This window comes from Syngnathoides biaculeatus, chromosome 23, assembly GCF_019802595.1.
Source record: "Syngnathoides biaculeatus isolate LvHL_M chromosome 23, ASM1980259v1, whole genome shotgun sequence".
NCBI classification, from domain to species: Eukaryota; Metazoa; Chordata; class Actinopteri; order Syngnathiformes; family Syngnathidae; genus Syngnathoides; species Syngnathoides biaculeatus.
Window position 1 is genome coordinate 20,194,523 of NC_084662.1, and position 23,608 is coordinate 20,218,130.

The 23,608-nt window shown below is 42.4% G+C and overlaps 1 protein-coding gene across 2 annotated transcripts; it reads left to right on the forward strand.

Moving 5' to 3' along the window:
- Window positions 1-787: 787 nt before the first annotated feature.
- fzd3a (frizzled class receptor 3a) lies at window positions 788-23,248 on the forward strand. 2 transcript variants are annotated; one of them, XM_061812916.1, is made up of 9 exons: window positions 788-923; window positions 1,661-2,141; window positions 12,858-13,054; window positions 13,850-14,312; window positions 14,509-14,808; window positions 14,886-15,137; window positions 19,240-19,388; window positions 19,793-20,038; window positions 22,101-23,248. In XM_061812916.1, the coding sequence occupies exons 2-9, from the start codon at window positions 1,941-1,943 to the stop codon at window positions 22,354-22,356; spliced, it is 2,064 nt and encodes a 687-aa protein (XP_061668900.1). In that variant the 5' UTR covers window positions 788-923; window positions 1,661-1,940; the 3' UTR covers window positions 22,357-23,248. The 2 variants fall into 2 exon arrangements, with proteins under 2 accessions (XP_061668900.1, XP_061668901.1); XM_061812917.1 differs by lacking the exons at window positions 788-923; window positions 12,858-13,054 and having other exon boundaries at window positions 1,958-2,141.
- Window positions 23,249-23,608: the final 360 nt, after the last annotated feature.

Sequence of the window (23,608 nt, forward strand, 5' to 3'; positions counted from 1 at the left end):
TTTTTTTTAAATATTATTGAATGGAAAAATACATAGGCTGCAAAACAAAAGAGGACATTTTTCACCATGGGGATCAAGGGCTTGAGCACCACTTGGGATCAATGTGTGCAGATCCCTAATTAATACGACAAGTTTAGTCCAGTATTTACATTGTTTACTTTTTAATTAACTACGCTATTATTTACACATTGAAGGGATTGTGTTTGTTTTGCTTGATTTTACTTTTATTATATTGGTGATATACTTGGAAAACAACAAACGTTCTTTCGGCTTCTCCAGTTATATACTAATTATATACATGGACAGGGGTAATGAAATTATTTTTTTTCAAATATTTGTATACTGTGGCGATTTCTGTTGAACGTAAATGAGCTAATGTATTTATTTTTCTTTTTAAAAAAAATTCAAAATTACAAAAAAAAAAAAAAAAAAAAAGAGCTGGTGCCCAAATGAGCGGTTGAGGGCAGGGAGGCACAAAACCTGCGGGGAAGAAAAGAGGCGCGTTTGTGTCAATTCAGCTGAGACATAGTAAAAAAACACCGGAAACTATCCACTTCATGTCATAGTAAACATAGATGTAGACGTTTTAATTTTCCAAGTGTTTTTTGCTTTTCTTTAATTGTATTTTCCCCCTAATATTATATATGTTTATGTGTACTGAAAATTGTAATTGGCCTGTAAATTGCTCCCAAATCTCACTGTGTGTTCCCTTTGAGCTTTTAATTCCTCAGTCGTGAGGAGAAGTTGCGTGAGTCAAGTATGTTACTTGACTGTAGGCAGGGACCTGGAAGGCGGAGGGGAGGACAGCGGTGGGGACTGGGTGGCCAACAGGCGAGTGCGGCGATCCTCGCACATTGTTAACAACTGGAGCAGCGGCGGGGACGGCAGGTCTTTGCAATTGGAATTTTCACCAAAGTGGCCCGGTAAGCTCCCTTTCCAACAAACCCGTTTGAATGTTGGCTGCAATATGGGCTGTTTCTCGCCGTTCATTTCTGCGGCGAATTCATTCAACTTCCACCGGCGTGAAGGTGGCCACAAAAGCGTCAGTCTAGTCGTTGTCGGGATAAAATAATTGTCTGCCTTCCTTTGCGTCACACATCGGACTGATACATTTGGTTTTGTTCTCTGTTCTTAATTATCCGACATAATCTAATTTCGGGGAGCAGCATGACGACGAACTTGTTAGCTAACGTTGACGCCCTCACGTCATCAGCCCTGTCATTTTTTTTAAATTTAAATAACGTTAACATTGATGAACTGACAGGCCCGTTTACTCTTACCCTTGTCATCATGTAAATTTGCTCGTATGAAATGAGAATACACGCTGTAAATGTAATCATTGATTTGTTTTGGGTGTGTATACAGTCATATTGCCAAAATGTTGAAATTGACATCATTTAGCTAATTGTCAGGTAATATTAATATTACAGTCATACATATGATATAGGAACTATGAATCAACTATGAATAAAAAATAACAAGATTGAAGTATGTCCTTGCTCTAGTATACATTTGTGTTCTTCCAGGGTTGATATGTTGACCAAAGGGTGATTTTTTTTTTATTTTTATTTTTTTTGTAGCTGTCCTTTATGTATATTACATGTTTTGGGTACAATGTGGGAGAGGAATATGATGTTTCTTTTTCTGTGTTATTCCCCAGATAGCCATTGAACATCATATGTCATTGTTGCCGTCGCGCTCTTGTCGGGTGGAGGAAGGAGTCATACGAATCATTCGGTCAAGGCGCAGCATCTCAGAGGACCACAGCATTTGGCGTTGCTGTGACTCAACCGCAATGGACGGAGGCTGCTTGAACCATGGCCGACCACACTGCCCGACCCTCGCTGTCTTCTTGTGATCTGGAGAAAAGGCAAAGTTTGAACGGACAGTCCTGAGATCGCTTCACATCTGAGCTTCTCTGCTGCTGTGGCAGACCAGTCATGGGTCTCCTTTGGGTGCTGTCGGTGTCCATGATGACAGCCTGCGTCGCCATTCCCATGGACGCGGCGGCAGGGAGCCACAGCTTATTTACCTGTGAGCCCATCACGCTGCGCATGTGCCAGGGGCTCCCGTACAACACCACCTTCATGCCCAATGTGCTCAACCACTACGACCAGCAAACGGCTGCCCTCGCCATGGAGGTAAGCGACGCAAGTGACGCACTAAAGATGTAAGATGCGGGTGTCAAACTCATGTTTGTCACACACTACACCGCAGCTAAAATTTCCTTCAGAAGACTTTTTTTTAAAAGTACATAACTGTATAAAACATAACAACAGTACATAGATAACAATAGTACATAACACTAATTCCCACAAGTTTTCCGTTGATTTTGTTGAAGATATTTCTCAACCTGATAATAATCACTATTATTTATGGGAAGATAAGGTCCGTATTTTATTAAATGTGTTTACAAATTGAGCAACTTTTATTTTCTTCCTGTAACAGATACTTCCTGTTAAATTTTCGAGCAATTGAAATAGTTTTGTGATATTTATTATTCAGAAATTATGATATTTGAAAAACTATTTGAGGATTTGATCCCTGTTAAAAAAATGAAAATAACACACTAAGATACTGCAATTACTATCAAGTTGGCACCGAAGTGATAATAGTTGAGTCTGCGTGGACTAGTTGCTGATGATGTTGTTGGTAGTTTGTCAGTATTATACAATAATACAATGATACAATAATAATAATACAAAAAAAACCCCACACACACAGGGATGGTAACGTGGTAACAATCTTTATTCACCATCAATTAACAGATCATACACAAACTTTATGCAGAACTTAGATATAGTGTACACATTGGAACACAAGAGCATTAATGTTTGGTGGGTGAATGCGCATATCACGTGATAGCATTTTCAGACGGAGCCAAAGTTCTTGTTACGAGGCCAGCGAGATAACGTTTGCACAACTTGCCCAAACTGGGAAACTGTCTTCATTCTAGCCCCACCACAGCAGCGAATTCTATATGGTGGGAATTTAGGGTGTTTGTAAATAATCACGGACCTCTTTGTGTACGGTGGAATATTTCCATGCGCTCTTCCGTACTGTGTGTCGAGACTAAAATAGACACATGGCAAGGCGTATTCTACAATGCAAGCTACTATTGGCAACTGTAGGCAACAACGAGCCTCCCAGGCTGCTGGGCAAGACTTGGGCATTATTGATGTAAACAACCTGGAGCTGGTAAAGTCACCTTCAAAATAATAGCATGCCAGCATAACAACACAGTTGTACCAGACTGCGGCCTGAAAAAATGTTGGTTACAAATGTTCAAAATCCTGCTCAAGCTTTTTTTTCCCCCTTTGTTCTCCCTCACCCACAAAAGCCACCCATTTACAAATAGAAGCAACCTCATGCGTTTACTATTTGGTGGAGTAGTAAAGTCTACTAGTCGATTAGTCAACGTAACTAATTAGTAATAATTAATTAAATAGGGAATGCGTAAATTGCTCTTCGTCACTGTGACGAAAGAATTAGGAATTTGTCATTTGATGGACTTGATCGGGGTCACAAACAGCTTGCACCTGAATTATTATTTATTGCGTTGGAGGAAAAAAAAAATTGCTGATGGAGTCTATTTGATTGAATACTGTTTTCATGTAACACCCTACTAAGTCACAGACACGGCTCAGTATGACTCATTACAAACCGATCAGACCTCAAATAACAGCCTTGAAAATAACCACTAATATAACGTTACTGTCCAAAGAAAAGCATATAACGGCAAATTTAGCCGGATTTTCTTGTTTTAAATCCAGAGCACAAGACAAAATAGTTCTTTTGTTCTGTTCTGTGTTAAAAAAAATAAAGGCAATTGGATAGGGTATGTGGTGTATTGTGTATGACAACCATTCTTTCTCGACAATCACTCACATTCGATCCTACCGTTTGTATTTGCGTCCGCTTAACAATTGTCAGCTATCTCTGGAAAGTGATCACATTTTTAGCTGAGGCGGAGCTCAGTACGAGTAAGATTTGTTATGCCCTGGATATAGACGCATTATTTTTAATACATTTTTGGGGATGAAGTGATTCAAAGTCAAAACACTGATGACGATATTTGTTTGTTAGGAAAGTATTTCAATTAATACACTAATAGTGGTGGTGAAGCCCATACGTGTATGTTGGGTATCATGGAGATGTTTTGGTGAAAGAGATTTTTTTTTTTTTTATTTGATACAGACCTTGTTGTGGCTGCAGAGAAGTAAAGTACACACATCTGCATACAGCTTCATAAAATCAAGACATCTTCTGCCACATCGTAGTGTACAGTATTACAGTACATGTAGAATATCGTACTGTTGAATAAGTGTTTTATTTCTGCTTCAGCTGCTGCCCTGCAGGTATCAACACCCTAGATATCGTCTTCATCATGGCTTGTTGCTTATGTTGCCTTTAGTAGGTAATACAGTATCAAAGTGATAGCCTACATTCTTCCGGGGCCTGAAGTGTATTACCAAAACAATAAGAAGAAAATTAATTCTTAATATCACCCCCCACCCCACCCCCAAGGGAAGAGACAACACTGCATTATTAATTGGCAGTGATACATGGAGTCGGATGGTTATCCTAAAATGGTTTACGGCATCCGCATCGAGCACGTTGATTGTAATCCACCTCAATATGAAGGGACTCATCCAACATTTGAAATCAAGATTTTAAGCCATTTGCTATGTTTCAGTTTGACCTGATAAACCTTGTGGGTTTGTTGCCATCAATGGATTAAAGATGAAAAGCCACAATTTTCAGTTTTCTTCATCCTTGAGATAATCCGTACATTTCACAGCCATACCGTAATCAAGGAGCAGATGCATTTGCTTAAATAATTCATCATTGAATTCCCATGAAATAAATCCCAAATTTTATATATTGTTGTTGGACCCCGCTTGAAGCGCAATCTTTTGAACCGACTACCGGTAACAACCCAAAACAATGACAAAACTGTCTGTGTGTCAGCTGCTCTGTTTATTTCGCTTTATCTATTCTGAGCATTGTGATCCCTTAGGCTTCGCTTCGCTCTCCTAATGTCACCCTTTGACCCCAGCCCAACACATCACAGCAGCAGTGTTGATGCATTGCGCTCCACCAGCCATCTGTGCCCGCTGCATCTCGCCGAGCTCGCCCCAGTCGTGTAGCCCAAGAAGAAAAGAGGAGTAAAATGCAGAATTATGTAACCTGGGCAAGGCTTGCTTGCGTGGCTCTCGTGCACAGCGTCACATGCTGTGCTCGAATTTGCCATCCCCGCTGGAAATGATGATAATCTTAGCATACTCGCACATCATCGACCTGCACGGCATTCCCTCTCTTTTTCTGTATTATTTTGCTCTTTTACATTCAAATCTTGCAGAAAATACTACATCATTTGTTCTTATAGAAGCTATTTTTATTGTTGATCTGAGTACCGATCGAAGTGTGCGGTAGTACTCTGAACAGAGCGAGAGAGCACGTCCGGCTTTGACGGTGTTCACTCTGATTCGTCATGGATCTGCAATTAAGTCTCTTTTAGAGGCCAGAAAATGCTGGTTGCTGGAAAAACACACGGGGCCCAAATGTGTTCCAAATCATGAGGACTGTTGCCCCGTTTGCTCTTGTTTTGTGGGTAACACGCCCTAGATCCAGTTCATGGGGGAATTTAAAGCCTTTAAGATGTTCAGGGCAGGCAAATGAGAATTGACAGATCATTTTAAAAAGAATTAGGTTCCTTGAATAGCCAAGACGATGATGATGAATGCCGCGGAGCGTGGAGAAAGTGGGAGTTGGAATAGAACCAACGCTTGTCCTTCTTTGGGTTTTTGTCCAAAAGCCCTTTAAAGTATTGTCGCTGGTCTATTTTAGGGGTTTCTGTTGGTATATTCCTTTTCTGCATTTAAATTTTTAAAAAATTCAAATGTTTGCAGAAATATTCCAATGGTGTTAGAGATCTTAAGATGAAGATCTTTGTTTTAGATTTACTGAAGGATGGATCGCTGTACTTGTCTTTGTCAAGTATGTGTCATATATCAGTACCCATATGGTACAGAGATATTTGTGTTTGTGGTATTCGACTTTGCTTAACCCTGTCATCATTGACCGCCGAATGACCTCTCAGCCGAAGTGGGACAGCGGCCTCAGGGCTGGGAATTGGTTATTTCTGGGCCACAACGATACTGTGCCGAAGTCTCCCAAGATAAGTGGGAGCGTGGCGGATTTGACTGGCGTTTGCAAAAAGAGAAAAGAAACTGGGTAAAATCCTTTTGGAGAAGCATGAATGTGGACCAGCGTGGCTTCATCACAGTGAATAACTGAACTGTCCTGGACATTCAGAACAGAAAGCTTTACTGTACAGTAAGTTCCCAGATCACTGTATGTTATGCTCTTCATTATTGGTAACACGCTCCCCCCTCCCATCCCCCCACACACTTTCCTCTTAAAGACGGTACACAAGCTTCTACATTGTTGTTTTGGCTTACGTTATATCCCGTTAACGTGCCGACTTTTTTACCTGGGACCAAAGCAAGCCATTCACTGGCTTAACCAGGTGAACGCTGGAACAATCTGTTCCACTCTGAGTGCTTTTTCTGACCTTTTTTTTTTTAAAAAAAAACAAAACATGATGACTGATTTTGACCATAATGGGTGAATACTTGCACACCTACAGGGAATTTGTGGGATGATGCTTACCTTAGGGCCCTTGGCGGGCATCGCTTGGAATGATTGAAAGGCTGATTGCCATTCTGTGATTGACTTGATGTAATGAGGAGCACTATGATGAGGTTGCAATATTTTGAACAATGCTTGATCTGCTGATTCCAAAGCGTTTAGATTTTCAGGACTTTTTCTTGATAACAGTCAGTGTCTGTTACCTTTGTTTTGTCTGTCACAATTACACTTGAATACTATTCATATACGGTCCGGTATTTGCGGAGAAGAACTCATCATTTCATCAAAAGCCTTTATTATCATTGTATGCTGTGCATACAATGACAATAAAGGCTTTTGATTTGATTATTTATTACATATAGTATGCGAACTATCTACTTGTAAATCTTTCACCTTACATTCTTACTTTTTTCATCTGTCAAAAGCCATTGCTATTCATATGACATTTGGATCAATAGCGTAACCCCCCCCCCCCCCCCGGCTTTCTAAAGACCTACTACACAAGACCACATTTTACGAAGCAAAACAAAACTTGCACATTTTCTCTTTGTTTATATGATAGACGTTTTGTAGAAAAATAATAATGTACAAATGTGCCATGTTCAAGTATCAGTGGATGAAAAGAGCAGTTGCTGCATTTGTGCCATTCAAAATGGCATGACCAGAGATGAGTCATAAAAAAAAAGTCACTTTTGAAAAACACTCCTTTTACGAGCTCATCCTCATGTACTGTAAATGTACTGAGTTTTACCACTATTATTTCATATCAATGTCTAAAGTTTGCTTTAATACTAGTAGTCACTGTGGAGGTACAGAATTAATGAGCAACAGATTGAATTGAAGAAACTGCGGGATGTGAAGATTTTTTTGGTGGTGGGGATTGGGGGGGGATGAGGTCATGTATAACCATCATGATAAAGGTACAAAAGAACACTGAGTCAATAAGATGGTCTTTGACGTAAGGTTCAGGGTCTCCGAAGGCTGCTGATATGTCAGCAATATGTTAACAATACTCTGCAAGGCATGGATTGCACACACGCAGTCAGGAAAACAAGCAAAAAAAGAAGTCAGTGTTTATGATACTTCTTTTTTATGTGGTGCACTCCAAAAATGGTGTGCAATGACACAAAGGCTAATAACTGGCCCGATGTCTATCTGCTGAATCTCGTTTAAACCCCTGTTCTTGTCCCTTTGTAGTTTAAATTGACCTCCATATTCAGATTACAAAATCCAGCCACACTGTGTCATGTTACAAGTGTTGTACAAAATGGAAAAAAACTTGATACTCTACTCCTGCTGTGTAAACTGGTTTGTGAAGGAAAAGCACTGATGTGGCTGGCGAGTAAAGATGTACCCCTGCTAACCCACTCACATATGAAAAGACACAACACGGTCTGGTAAATCCAACCCAGCGTGACCTAGGCTTTAAAAGACTCTCTTGTTTTATTTAATGTCCAACAGCATGTTTATTGGCTCCTGACTGAATGAGAAGCTCATCCAGAGAGCGAGGCACCGCTTCTGTGAGTGTGTGTACACGGACATTACACACTGTGGCAAGGTTTGGAAACACTTTCTTAGCGGCGAATGACACGACTGACTCGGTCGACCCATCGCTCTACTCTCTCAACCCCCCCATCTCTTTTGTCCTTCCCCTCCCCCTATGCGGTGTTCACCCGTTGCCCAGGAAACTGTCCCAATTGTGCTGTTAACAAAGGGTGTGGAGTCTTTCTTGCCTCCCGGGAGGTGGTCCCCTCCGCCCCACACCCTGACCTCCTGGAACCTTGGCCTCCTCCCTCCCCCCAAGTGAAGCATCAGTTGTTGCCATGACGCTAAGGTTGGAAATTTCAAGAATTGGAATGGCAGTAAAGGAAAGAGGAGTGAGAATGGGGTGATGGGAGGGGTTGACGAGAAGAGAGGTGACTGGGATTTTTATTTTGGAAAAGAACAAATCAGCAAAAGACCATTTGACCGCCTTGACCATCAGTCGCAGCTGTGCCTTCATTGAAAATAAATTGCGTTCGTATTTACGAAGTTATACGCCGCCGCACGAATGGATGAACTTTATGGGATTAGGCAGTATTAATAATTGAAAGAACTCTGATCTTAAGCATATTCAAATGGGCTGCATAATCAGCAAATTGCTTAGGGGTGATTCTAAGGTCAAGGCTGTTTTTTTTTTTCCGATACTTAAAGCTAACAAATTTAGTTTCACCTCTATGTAAAAAAAAAAAAATACAGCAATGTAAATATTGTACTACATATTCATCCACTCAAAGGAGTATAATATTTGAAATGAATCACAATTAACATTTTTACCAAAAGTTTTTTTTTTTTTTTTTCAAAGCGTCTTTGTCTCTGTTGTCTGTCTGTCCATCTGTGACCAGGATTATGTAAGAAAGGGCTGATTGTCTATGAATTAGGCGAATGGGTGTCGCCTTGGAGGAGGTCTTGTACTTTTGGACATGTTTTTTAATACTCATCACAATAAAAAAATAACAAAATCATCAAACAAAAATACTGACAACAACAATAAAAGCATTTTAACTAAGTTATATGCAGTGATAGTGCCATTTACACACTCCTTTAGTATGGAAGTATATTTTATTAGTAATAGACAAATTTAAGTCTCAAATTATGTATTTTTTGGGCCACACTAAAGTGGAAAAAAAAAATAAAACTAATCCATACACTTCTTTTTTTCTTGTCCCAAAACTTTTGATGTTGGTTAAATTAAAAGAAAAAGTAATTTCTTTTACAGATAAAGAGACACCTTAACTATCATTAAAGGGAACAATAAAATATACAGTGGATTTATGCTGTTGGCGGACAATTGGAACTAGGTCCTGCTGCAAATAGTGAAAATCTGTCAATAATTGACACCCTCCCTAGGAGTGTTTATACTTGCCTTTTAATTGTTTAAACTATCAATACCACAAACTATGATCCAAAAAATGTCAATATAATTTCAAATTCATTTTACAACATTCCCTCCAAAATGGCGTGCAAATTTAATTTTAAAAAATGCACCCAAAGAGTGCATGTATAATGCCTCTGTAGCCTATAAAAATACCCAAGGAGTAATTTTTAATATTATAATAGTAATTGTTCTTTTATTTTGTGCGGGGACCTGTAGCTCAGTGGTTAGAGCACTGGTTTGGTAAACCAGGGTTTGTGAGTTCATATCCCACTGGGGCCTCCACTCTCTGAGAAGGATTGTGTCAGGAAGGGCATCCGGTGTAATAAAAAAAAAAAAATTATGCCAAACATATATGTGTGTTCATTTGAGATGACACACTGTGGCAACGCTGAAAGAAACTTACTAATTGTTCTTTTTTGTGTTGAGCTTTTTAGCAAACAAAAAAAGGGCATACACAAGCGACAAAGGCTTTCTGCAACCTGAGCTAAATTTAGCTCCTCCCTGAAACCCTACAATTTAAAGGTCAAGTGTCATCCCTATAAACATTCTAAAATAGATATTGTACTGAAAAATACATATAACATTCTTCACTTCAATGTCTATACGAAAAAATAAAAATGAGCAGAGACCGCGTCATCCATGCGCAGTTGCGGACGTGTCATTCGAAGACATCCAAGTGGTCGCCATATTGCCTGCAATATCCTGTCCATGATGTCACCCCGGACATTCGCGATTGACAACACGCTGTGGTCCCTACTGTGGGAGGCAAACACGCCCCTTCTGACACGGAAGTTCTTTTCGAAGAACAGAACATTACACAACCGAGTGATGTTACCAGGGCAATATTACCCTATTGTTTCGAGCCATATTCAGATGATATGCGATCACGGCTAAGCCGCCTCCCCGTCCGATCAACATCCACGGAGAAGATGAGCCACCCCGGCCAACAAGGCCGAGCCGACTGCCAGCTTTGTCGGCAAGGCTGAGCCTTTTCAGCCAGGGTGGCTCATTTTTGTTGCCGAGTTGGCTCATCACGGCGCCGCGTTGGACTGCTTTACAGCGTTGTCATCGCTCGCGGTTGAGTGTGCCATAAGCAATTATTTATCGCTGCCCCATCGGCGGTGTTGTTCATCGCAGACGGCGGCGGCTATGAATAACCCTGTCGGCAGTGTATCCTTTAAATGCATATCCTTGACACCATGTACTTAATGTTTTCCTATTCGTGAAGACTTTGGCGGCATCTTGATGCAAATAGCCGAAAAAAGGTTCCTTACAAAAAAAAGTTAATTAAGTAAATGAACGAATCAATGACGAGCTGCGACTGAGCAGGTTCACTGTAATTCAATTTGAAGCAATAATTTCATCAATAATTTGAAATTATTATTAAAAGTTGTGTGATTCAATTTTAAAATGTATTTCTAGTTCACTTGATAAAATGCATTTCTGATAATAATGATGAATAATGATAAGAAATAGTTGAGGAATCCTCACAAATGACTGTTAAGAAGTTTGAGTTGCCAGTGAGCCTGAACTGAGTATGTTTGTAAGAGTAGTGGCCATCATCACCTGTGCCAGTTTGCATAGCGATTGCTCCTCGCATGCTTTGATAATTGGACCAGTGATTGGCCAGCTGTTTTCCAGTGTAGCCATTAACATTCAATCCCCCACGGAGAAGCCCCCCTCAGGCTCTATTGGATGGATTGGCGCGAGTAGTTGCTCGGGCTCTATGGGCCATATGTCAGCAGCTCTGGCGTGCCCCGTGCCAGCCTGCATGGCGGCTGTTGACTCTTGTAATAAAATGGCTGTCGGCGTCGTGAAGAGATGGAGGATGGGAGCTATGGAAGACCAACTTTGAATAGTGGAGGGCATTAAAAATAGAGAAAGATGGTGAATAGGAAAAAAGAATACACACAAGCTCTTTTTATACACGGACGTCATTGGTTCTTGTACCCTTTGTGTAATCAACTATTGCAGTGAAGCTCTCGTGTATGTTGCCTGATAATATGAACTGTCAGTAGCCTGCAGTAAGCAAAGCCACCAGAAAGATAAAAATGAAAGATATGGATGTAGACATTCTATCACAGTAAGTGTATGCCCAGCAACTTGAAAAAAATTAATGTAATTTAAAAAAAACAGGCTTCCAGAATGTAATGGGAGTAAGTGCTTTGTGCTACAAAGGCTATGATAATTCATTTCCATAAATGCATTGCAGGTGGGTGCCAGACTGCCTCTTTTTTTGAAAATGTCATTAATATAGAAACATATTTCAAAACAATCCTACAACTACAATATCATCATGTATGGTATATTTGTTAGTCAATTTTACTTAGCAAGTTTAAAGTACTGTATTTATTTTAATTTATTTATGAAAACAAGCCCTAGAATTGCAACTGGGTTTCAATGAATCTTTGCCAAGCAAGTGTGCACATTTCGGTAGCTAAACGTTTCATTTGTTTTGGCCACAGTTGCAGATCCTCCTAAATACGCTCCGCTCTAACAAATACAAATAAATTGTGCCCTCTGCCTTTCATCGTCCCACCCACTTAATCCCTGCTTTACCTTTTGAGGTGTGGGGGTGCTTGTATGCTTCAGTATTTTGGTATGGCTGGAAGCCTTTCTACATCAGGTGGTCCCAAAGGTGTTCCAGAATCACTCCTTGACAGTTGACACCAATTTGTTGTTTTGTATTTCATCAGATTTCTATGTTTAAAAATATACCGTGTGTGTTTGTGCGTCTATATGGACACTTTAACAACAGAGGTAATATTACACTTTCAAAAATTTGTCGGAATATAATGAAATCTAATATTTTGCGAGACGAGAGTAAGCACCAAGTGAGCAGCTCCACCCATGGGGCAAATTCTACAGTCGACGAATTCTTATTATGCCCATCGCTTGTCACAGTGCTAATTTGTGATGATCAGTGAAGTGAGTGCACTACTGCCCTTCCGTTACTTCTGCTTATGTGTACATGTCAGTGTGTCAGTTAGTCACAGCGTGGGCCTCCTTGCTACACAAAGGCCCTGTCAGCCGCAGTGTGTGTGTGCGTGTGATGTTGATCTTGGGCTTCTCCTTCTGGAGGTTGGCAAGAAGGAAGATGGACACAGGGGGTGTAGAGGATTATTACAGACAGGCCCAGTGTTGTTTTTACGCACTCATCAACTGCAACTGTCAGAGGACATGCTCTGTTGCCTCCCATTGTGGCTCTTTGGCCCACATTTCAGAACAGCAACAACACTTGAGTTTCACTTCCTGTGTCTTTTGTGTCCCCCCCACCTTCCCGCAGCCCTTCCACCCCATGGTCAACCTGCAGTGCTCTCCCGAGCTCAGGATGTTTCTGTGCGCCCTCTATGCACCTGTGTGCACGGAGTACGGCCGCATGACCCTGCCCTGCCGCCGCCTGTGTCTGCTGGCCAAGAGCGACTGCTACAAACTCATGGACATGTTTGGTGTCAGCTGGCCTGAAGAGATGGACTGCAACAGGTTGGTGTCAGACCAGCAGGAGTTCAAACAGATTTGAGTGCTGTGAAATGTGGAGTCATGTCATCAGTGAGAGCGCATACAAGGACAGAGGCATAAAAGAACCTGAAGTTGCAGTATTGATAGTAAAGTATTACAAACTATGTGACTGACAATACATGCCTTCTTATGTCTGACAGTCAAGACATAAGAGTAGAGCAATAATTTATATTAATTGGTTGAATAAAATAGTCACTGATAATGTAGTGGTACACACACCTGGGTGTGGTGCAGGCAGTGTTGGATCGATTCCCGCTCAGTGATGCTATCTGCCCTGCAATTGACTGGCGACCAGTTCAGGTTGTAGTTCGCCTTTCGCCCGAAGCGAGCTGGGATAGGCTCCGGCTCTCCTGTGACCCTTGTGAGGATAAGCGGATAGTGGATGGATGGATGGATGGATGGCTGAATATTGTATGGAGCCAAATGTGCATGAATCCTGTTCTCTGAGCACCTCTCGCTTGCACAATAAATACCTTTAAGTCTTTCAAGATTATCATGCAATGGAAAACCCAAACCCACTTAAGTATAAAATGTGACTGTAACTTTAGTCTTGATATGAGTGATAGTAATCTACCCACAAATTGAAAAACACACACAATAATGAGGCATAGTTGTCACATTACTTGGTTATCATTTTGAATTGTATGGATTAAATTAGTTATACAGTATTTCAAGAGAGTGGTCATATTTTTTAGTTCAATACAAAAGTAAAGCCAGCTAGCAGTGACGTTAACCTGACATCTTCGTGTCATCTGCCAGGTTCCCAGACTGTGATGAGTCCTACCCCCGTCCCGTCGACCTCTTGTCCAGTGCGGACACGACCGAGCGCAGCATCCCCGTCCAGCGAGACTATGGATTCTGGTGCCCCCGAGAGCTCAAAATAGACCCAGAGCTCGGCTACTCCTTCATGGGGGTCCACGACTGCTCACCACCTTGTCCCAACATGTACTTCACCCGCGAGGAGTTGACCTTCGCCCGCTACTTCATCGGGGTGGTGTCCATCGTGTGCCTGTCCGCCACCCTCTTCACCTTCCTAACTTTCCTCATTGACGTTTCTCGCTTCCGCTATCCGGAGCGACCCATTATCTTCTACGCGGTCTGCTACATGATGGTGTCCCTCATGTTCTTCCTCGGTTTCCTGTTGGAGGACAGAGTGGCCTGTAATGCAGCCATTCCTGGGAGGTTTCGAGCTTCCACAGTGACTCAAGGCTCCCATAATAAGGTAAAGTGTTTCAACCGTCTTTCTACCAAATGAAATACACTGGAACCGTGAGGATTCAACACAGTAGAGATAAAATGCTCCACCCTAACACTTGTAAGAAATAAGTTTAAGTGCCAACATCCACTTAATTTAATTTCTTGTGTACAGTGTAGCATTCTGTTGTCACTTTCTCTTTATGTCGATGCATGTTTTTCAGGCCTGCACGCTTCTCTTCATGGTACTGTATTTCTTCACCATGGCGGGCAGCGTGTGGTGGGTCATCCTCACCATCACTTGGTTCCTGGCCGCGGTTCCCAAGTGGGGCAGCGAGGCGATCGAGAAGAAGGCCCTCCTCTTCCACGCCTGCGCCTGGGGCATCCCCGGCGTGCTCACCATCAGCCTGCTCGCCATGAACAAGATCGAGGGCGACAGCGTCAGTGGCGTTTGCTTTGTGGGCCTCTACAACTTGCCGGCGCTGCGCTGGTTCTTGCTGGCTCCACTGGGAGTGGACGTACTGGTGAGGAAGATTCAGCACGATGAGCAAATGTCACTGTTTTATAGGGTGACTGAAATGGAGCTCCCTTAATTGGTCAGGTGGGCGTGGTGCTGCTGCTAGCAGGAATCGCAGCTCTGAACCGTGTCCGCATGGAGATCCCTCTGGAGAAGGAGAACCAAGAGAAACTGGTCAAGTTCATGATTCGTATCGGTGTGTTCTCCGTGCTCTACCTGGTGCCCCTGCTGAGCGTTCTGGCCTGCTACCTCTACGAGAACAGCCACCGGACCGTCTGGGAGACCACCTGGGTCCAGGAGAAGTGTCGAGACTACCACATCCCGTGTCCCTACCAGGTAACACTGTCAATGCGTTTTATAAGTGAACAACAACAACTTTGCCATCATGTTAAACTCATGAAAATGAGCTTTCATACTCTACGATGTCGCACAATCAAGAAACGCAAAGCACAAATTCCAATGACCTTTATTTTCCATTGTTAGTATTTACATGTAAACTCCAACTTTCACTAACTAACAGTATCTCCACCGCCAATTGACCCCTCCGTGGATATTGCGCAATCTGCTTCACTGACCAATCAGAAGCCAGAGATCTGCATAAACCACGCCCCTTTTTGCTCCCGCCATTTTCTCAGACAACATTGCATGGTCCAGTATAGGTTTTGTTAGCGTTTTATCGCGTATTTGGGTTATTTAACAAAAAATATGGTTAAGAGGTGTAGTCTTTGTAATAGTGTCGTACCCTTTCCAAAACCGAAGACCCAGTACGAAAAATGTCTTCGATGGATCAAACTTTGTGGAAGACCGCATCATCAACTAAATCCATCTAATATCAACCGGAACACATATGTTTGCACAAAGGTATGCCCTATATTTGAATTTCAATAGATGTCTCGTATAAATGAATTCGAAGTTCTTCGCTAGCATAACACTGCTGCGTGTGAAAGATTGACACACTTATTCTTTGTTGAGCGATATTTAGCGATGATCGGACTGCACAAACGTATTGATTTCTTGCTGGCCCGTGGCCAGAAGCTTAACCAGACTGTGTTTGCACGAAGATATGCCCTAAATTTGATTTTTAATATACGTCTCGTATAAATGAATGAGACGTTCTCCGCTAGCATAACATTGCTACGTGTGAATGATTGAATGAAATCAGAAGCATGGAGTCTGTCTCAGTTCAGAATGTATTGTATTGTATTTGCCATTTTTACTGTTTGTCTTACGTCAGCGCATGTGGCGTGATGTCACTTTAGGAGGCGTGGTTAAGTGCCCTGTACGGAGGGGTCAATTGCCACCCTCCTTCCTCCAAACTGGATGTCCATCGTAGTACTGAGACTGATCTGTGCCACAGTGCCACGGACATGTAATCTGTAAATTTAGTCCAGAAAGAGAGCAGAACCATAATCCACAGTGTTTGATAATGCAGCGAGAGGTTGTTAAAGGTCAAGTGTCATCCCTATAAACCTTATAAAATAGATATTGTAATGAAAAATACATATGACATTATTCACTTCAATGTCTATACGAAAAAATAAATATGAGCGGAGAGGGCGTCATCCATGTGCAAAGTTGCGGAACTGTCATTCGACGACATCCAAGTGGTCGCCACATTGGCTGCATCCCCTGTCCGTGACGTCACCCCACACATTGGCCATTGAAAAGACGCGGTGGACCCTCCTATGGGAGACGAACACGCCCCTTCTGACACGGAAGCTCTTTTCGAAGAAGAGAACATCACACAGCTGAGTGAAGTTACCGGGGCAATATTACCCTATTGTTTCGAGCCATATTCAGATGATATCCGATCACGGCCAAACCGCCTCCCCGTCCGATCCACTTCCACGGCGGAGATGAGCCATCACGTCCCGGCGCTGCGACGAGCCACCCCGCCAGACAAGGCCGGGGTAGCTCTTTTTCTGCAATGAGGTGGCTTATCATGGCGCCGAGCCGGGCCGCTTTACGGCGTTGTTTATAGCCGCCATCTGCGATGAACAACACTGCCGAGCTCAGGCGCTTTATGGCGTTGTCGAAGCACGTGGCTGAGTGTGGCATAGTCGGCAGCGTTGTTCAGAGCCGCCGCCGTCTGCAAGCCCAACGTGCAGCCTTCGCCGAAGCCGTGACCGGCGGACGGGGCGTCTCGGCCGGGGTGGCTCATTTTCGGCACCGAGGTGGCTTATCACGGAGGCCAACCGGGCTGCTTTATAGAGTTGTTGCACGCGGTTGAGTGCGCCATTGTCAGGAGCATTGGTCATAGCTGCTGCCGTCCACGAGCCGACGCGGCAGCCTTTGCTGGCGTTGCGACGCCGTTCCACGCGCACATCAACACCTTTAGCACGCCTATCATACATACATGGATGTTTTGTTACATTATGAGAGACCATACGTGGTCCCCCCCCAAACTATTATTTTTTTTGTAGCTGTATACACACCTACCTGTCATTTGGAACCCACGAAGCTCTCGTCCATTGCACCCGTGCAATCCAATTTTCACGACGAACCGGGTCTCTTGCAAACTTATGAAGGGTAAGTCCATCCTCCCGAGTGTTCACGCAATGTCCAGCAATGCAATGAGCTGGCATTTTGGCTAACACGAAGGAACAACGTGCTTCCTTCCATGAGGTAAAACTAATAGAAACAATCGAGGCCACTTGAGGGCGGTTTTGCCATGTACGTCACTTCTTGCTTCTTCTCGAAAACAAATCCCTCGAGAGGATTTTGATGGCGGGAGTTACAAAAAGCTGTATATGTCAAAATCATGCTTTGTGGTGAAAAAATGCATGGGTCCATGTCAGCTGCCGTTTTTTCATGAATAACTTACTAAAAATCATCAATTTCATGACAGTGGCCCTTTAAGTTTGAGGCAGGCGTATTCTCAAATATTAGCTACACACATCCATCCTCCATCTTCATCATCAGCAACAACACACACACACACACACACACACACACCACACACACACACACCACACACACACACACAGAGTCTGAAACACACTACCAGTGCGTTTCTATATTTGTCTTTTATATAAAATTGCCTGCAGGTTAGGACTTCTGATAGCACACACACATAGAGGCAGGCACAGACACACACCAACCTGCACAGGCTAGCACACACTTCCGCGTAATACAAATAAATTGAAACGTATCTATGATGTCAATAATAATAATAATGGTTGCATTCAATTATATCATTATAACAGTTGATAGTTGTCTTATTATAAATGTAAGTGTAAAGCAGTTTAAAAAAGATGATTACACTTCCATAGTTATGGACAAAATACAGTCATCTAGGATGCTGAAGTGTTCATCAAGAATGTAGCAGTGTGAGTCCTGAAACTTAGATTTAATGTTATTGTAAGCCACTCTAACCCTTATATGCTGCAAAATGTTTAAAATACTCAAACAATTCAATTAACTGTACTGTACATAAAACTTCAATTCAAATGTTACCACAATCAGAATCAGGTTTACTGGCCAAGTGTGTAAAAAAACACGGGGAATTTTTCTCCGGCGGTCGGTGCTGCCCTGGTACGACATTCAGAACAAAGAACAAGGAACAACATCACAACAAGAACAAAGAACAAGGGACATTTCTGTTTATTGGAACTATTCCTTATAAGACATGCAAGATGTAAAATCTATGTAGATAAGTGTGTCATCCCACATTGTGTTAAACTTGTCTTTACCCGTTCGTGGTTCCCGTTATAGACCAGTGGAATGACAATTGTGCAAAGGGAGCAGTTTAAAGTGATGAATTGTGCCGACTACAAAAAAAACCCCAAAAACATATATATTTAAAAAAATAATAATATATATATATATATATATATATATATACTAGCAATACTAATACTTATTGGACCAGCAGAATATGAGTGAGTGTCCTACCATGGGACAACGCAGAAAAATAGTAGGTTCACTGATTAAGAATTTAATGACTTAATTGCCAGAGGGAAAAAAACTGTTCAAATGGCTTTGTGCCTTTGTCTTTGCAATTGTAAGGGAACCGTTCAAATGTAAACAAAACCAAATATGTACTTAAAAGCTAGAAACAACTGAACTTGACAGTATTTTAGATTTGTATGGGCCAGCTCAGTTGACATCAATTATAATTTAATAATGAAAAAAAAATGCACAAGTATCCTTGGATTTTTTTTAATTTGCGAAGCATAAATTCTCATTATTTTTGATTATAATTAGTAGTAGTGGTGGTGGTAGTATAAGTAGTGGCATGTATTATTATAGCTATCATAATTCTCATATTCATTATTATTGCTTAACTGTTAAAAGACATTTTATTTCTGGAGTTAGATTTGTCAAAAGAACGTTAACAAATTCAAGCTGTCCTGTAGGGCCCCTTGCGATTGTGTCTATTGTTTGTTGTTTATGTCCACCAAAATTGTCTGCGTGTGCGTGTGTGTGTTGCCCGTAGGTGGCACAGAGCAGTCGCCCCAACCTGTCCCTCTTCCTGATCAAGTACGTCATGATGCTGATTGTGGGGATCCCGTCCGTGTTCTGGGTGGGCAGCAAGAAGACCTGCTTTGAGTGGGCCAGCTTCTTCCATGGCAAAAGACGGAAAGAGTACGACATTGCTGCAACATGCACACACACGCGCACACTTTTCACGCACACGCCAAATGATGTGGGTGGGATTTACGTTTAAAATTGAAACCCTTCCAATTTGACTGCGGTTTGACATTTTGGTCCACCTTTTGCCCGAAGTTAGCCGGGATAGACTCCGGCACTCCAGTGACCCTTGTGAGGATAAGCGGCGTAGAAAATACGCATTACTTGGCAGCCAAGAGAAATGATATAACTTCAAAAGAATACATTGTTTGGAAGAAGGCAGCACCAAAAAAAGCAACAAATATTGGAATTTAGGCTTGGTTTCTGATAAAATTTTTATGAGCATCCCTTCCGCTAACCCGTCTCCCCCCTTGTCCCGCTCCCCTCACCTGCCGGCCTCCCCCCCATCCCCTCGGCAGCGCCATGGTCAATGACAGCCGGCAGGTCCTGCGGGAGCCCGATTTCACCCGGCTGCTTCTGAGGGACTCGCACACGCCCGTGGCGAGGAAGTCGCGGGGCACGTCCACGCAAGGGACGTCCACGCACGCCTCTTCCACCCACCTGGCCGGGCTCGACGAGCCACCCAGTCGGGCGGACTCGGTCCGCAGCGGCCGCTCCGGGTCAAGCAGTTTCCACGGCAGCCCGCGGCGCTCCCGAGATGGCAGGTACATCCTCGAGGTGGTCTATATGAGTATTTTGTTCTTGCTTGTAAAACAAGTCACTACGCTAGGAGGATAGAAAATAAATGCTCAAACTACTAAGCGGCTTTATGAATAAAAACTAGGGCACATAGAATAAATGTTCCAGCCCAATGTTTATCTTTCTATGTGTCTGTGATTACCAGATGAGAAAAGTAATAAAAAAAAAAAGTAAAGCGCTAGAGGGGTGGTGTTAAAACTAAGGCTAGTGGGCCATTTATGACCCACCATACACTTTTTTTTTTTTTTTTTTTTTGTAGGAAATGACATTTACTAAAAATAACATTGAAGACAGCCCACAAGGTTAATTTTCTAAGGCTGGATATATTGCCATGCGCACACAATTTTTTCACCTTTCTTGCTACTGGATGCACCATCCGGAATTTATAGAATTATGTTAACCATGGAATATTTATCTATATTTTATATATATATATATATACATACACACACACACACACACCACACACACACACACACACACACACACACATTATACATATCACATATCATTTGACTTCATCTTATTTTTTGTTTTAAAAATGCTCTGTTGTAGAGTCCGGCACGGTGGGGCAACTGGTAAAGCGTTAGCCTCCCAGTTCTGAGGATCGGGGTTCCAACCCGGCCCCACCTGTGTGGAGTTTGCGTGTTCTCCCCGTGCCTGCGTAGCTTTTCTCCGGGCACTGCAGTTTGCTCCCACATCCCAAAAACATGCAACATAAATTGGACGCTCTAAATTGCCACTCGGTGTGATTGTGAGTGGGACTGTTGTCTGTCTCCATGTGCCCCGCGATTGGGTGGCAACCAGTTCAGGGTGTACCCTGCCTCCTGCCCGTTGACAGCTTGGATAGGCTCCAGCACTCCCTGCAACCCTCGTGAGGATTAGCGGCAAAAAAAATGGTTAGATGGATGTGTTGTAGAGTGAGCTGCTAGTATTCCTCCATATTCTCACTACCACACTCCTTTCTCATACCACCTCACCGGATGGGTTATCACCGGATACGAGATATGGGGGGTGGGCTTGCTCGATGGGCGGTGAAAGATCTGATCAAAGCCACTCCTGCAATCTTGTGTCAAATTATCATACGCGCGAAGCCACTTCTTACAATTTATTGCTATTAAACACCAAAAACGTCAGTTTACGTCCATGACACTAAATGGTCGGGTCGTCCGCAGTAATAAATGAGTTAAAAAAAAAAAAGTCTTGTCATTAAAAATAGTTGTAAATTCTCCAACAAATGAAATATTCTCAAATAAACACAATAATCTATGCCCTTAAGAATATGGAGTTACTTTGGCAGACAGTCAGAAATCTAACAACAACAAAAAGGAACACGGCCGGTTATGTTGCGCCATGTTTCCCGAGTGTTGCCAAAGGGACCAATGATCTCATCAATAAAAAAGATTTGACCTCGGAAACTCCTTTCTGGTTAACCCATTTATAAAAAAAAATATGACATTGGCTGAGACGTTTGTTTTTATTTCAGACCATTTCCTTGTTCCTCACTCTGGGTACGTTGGGTTTTGTGTCACATTTCACAGTGTTGTGAATTGGAAAATGTCAGCTTTCCTCACATGCATGAAGATTTTTACGATTAGCTTTTAATGAGTGAAAGCTTACTCCAGATTTGTTGTTTGATCTCATTGTGTTGGTTCTGAATATGGAGATGTGCAGGGGTAGTTCTATTCTGGTGGGATACAGGACAGCCTTACAGCCACCTTGTTAGTGACTATTTGTCCTTTGACCTTTAATAGACTGCTTTGATTCAATATTATGTAGAAACAAAATATTCATTTGATTGATTGGTTTTAGAATGTGTAAGAATTTCAAAGTGGCCTTTCCATCCGTGGATTTTTCTCTATGTGTCACAGTTTTGCTGCACTTATGACAAAGTGTTGTCCTGCTAGTATGCCAAAGTGTGTGAACAAAGTCGGTGGACTTATGAATGAATATCATTGATGCTGAATAAGTCCTGAAACAAATTTCCGTACTCTTCCCCTCGTTTTCCATCCTCATCACGTCGGCCAGATACACAGCCTCCAGCTGCCGAGCCTCAGATGAGCGCGCCCCCTACGGCAGCACGCCCCACCTGGACGACCCGTTCCAAACGAGACACTTGGAGAGCGCCGATCGCCCGGATGGCCTGTCGCGGCACGGCTCCGCCCACTTGCTGGACATCCAGTCGCGGCACAGCAGCGTCAGGGACCTGAGCTGCGCCCCACAAGCTGCGCAGGGCGTCCCCGGAAATGGCATTCACAGGGTACCGGAGGAAGAAATGGCATAAACAATGTTGCAGAAATGCGGTCGGCCTTACGTTTTCTGACCTCACTAGCCAATCCCCAAAACTGACTCGAAAAGGATTTATGGACTTGAGCCAATCACACAGTGATGAGAGATCCAAAGACTCGCCGGCTACTTTTTAAAATGGTTTTTATTGCACATTTATGAGACCTCAATGGTTTCTGACACTCAGCAACTAGTTGGCCTTTATGTTGAACAGGAGGATGGACTGAATCTAGTTCACTGGCTGGCCGCACTGTGCAGGCATTACTCACTCATTGGCACATCAGCTTGTTGAAATCCCTCCATTCTGTACATTTTTATGCTCAGTGACTCTGCTTGTGAAAGATTTTTTAAATGAGCAGCACTGCACAAAAAAAAAAAAGTTGGGAATGTCTGGGCTGAATTCAAACTCCTGTCTTCCAGCCTCAACAGCAACACCGGTGAAACTGATTTACTCAAAGGTTTGCACATGCAAAAATGGGAACCGAATCCATTGTGTGCAGCAAATGCTCTATAATGACACAGTTCTTACGTCTTTTTCACTTGTGCAAACATTTCTGAAATACCAGAAAAAAATGACATATTGTTGATCAATCCTGCTATTTGGGATCACCATCTTATTCCATCGTGTGCAACATGCTCTGCTGGGGGCACCCAATCTGTTAAGAGTGAACACAAGTCGGCATCCCCTATTTTGCTAAATGTTTGCAAGTCAAATCTGAATAGGCATTGCTTGTACTAGTTAGTGATGGATAAGGTTTGGTTCATAGGTCACCTATAGCTCACTGAACATTTACCTTACCAAGAGTCCTGCAATATTTGTTGGAGCAGAAATTTTGAAACTGATTACAATGATTAAGAATTAAAATAATTTTCTTGACTTCATTAACAAATGAACATCTCAGCAATTTGAATATCAAATATGACCCTTGAAAACATTCTTTTCCCTGGTTGCTAAAAGCTGTGCTTAAATGTACACACTCCTGTTAATTTTTTTTTTTTTACATTTTTTTTTAAATAAATGGGGAAAAAAAATCCCGTTTACTTTATTACACAAATGACCCACACATTGTATTTGTAACAGCCCTCCGCTTTATTGAAATACATCGGAGTCAGGTTAATATGAGTCGTCCACGTAAGAGTGGCAGCCAGTTTCATACATTTTTTTTTACCTTACACCTTAAATATTTTTGTGCAAAAAGAATCTACATCACCTGTAGTGGGTTATCCTCAGTAAAACACCCAAACCGTTA

Bases quoted from the DNA above. Each gene is read 5' to 3' on its own strand.
- fzd3a (XM_061812916.1), top strand. From the start codon at position 1,941: ATGGGTCTCCTTTGGGTGCTGTCGGTGTCCATGATGACAGCCTGCGTC. The intron at 14,313-14,508 runs GTAAAGTGTTTC...CATGTTTTTCAG, and splicing joins CTCAAGGCTCCCATAATAAG to GCCTGCACGCTTCTCTTCAT. The intron at 14,809-14,885 runs GTGAGGAAGATT...TTAATTGGTCAG, and splicing joins CACTGGGAGTGGACGTACTG to GTGGGCGTGGTGCTGCTGCT.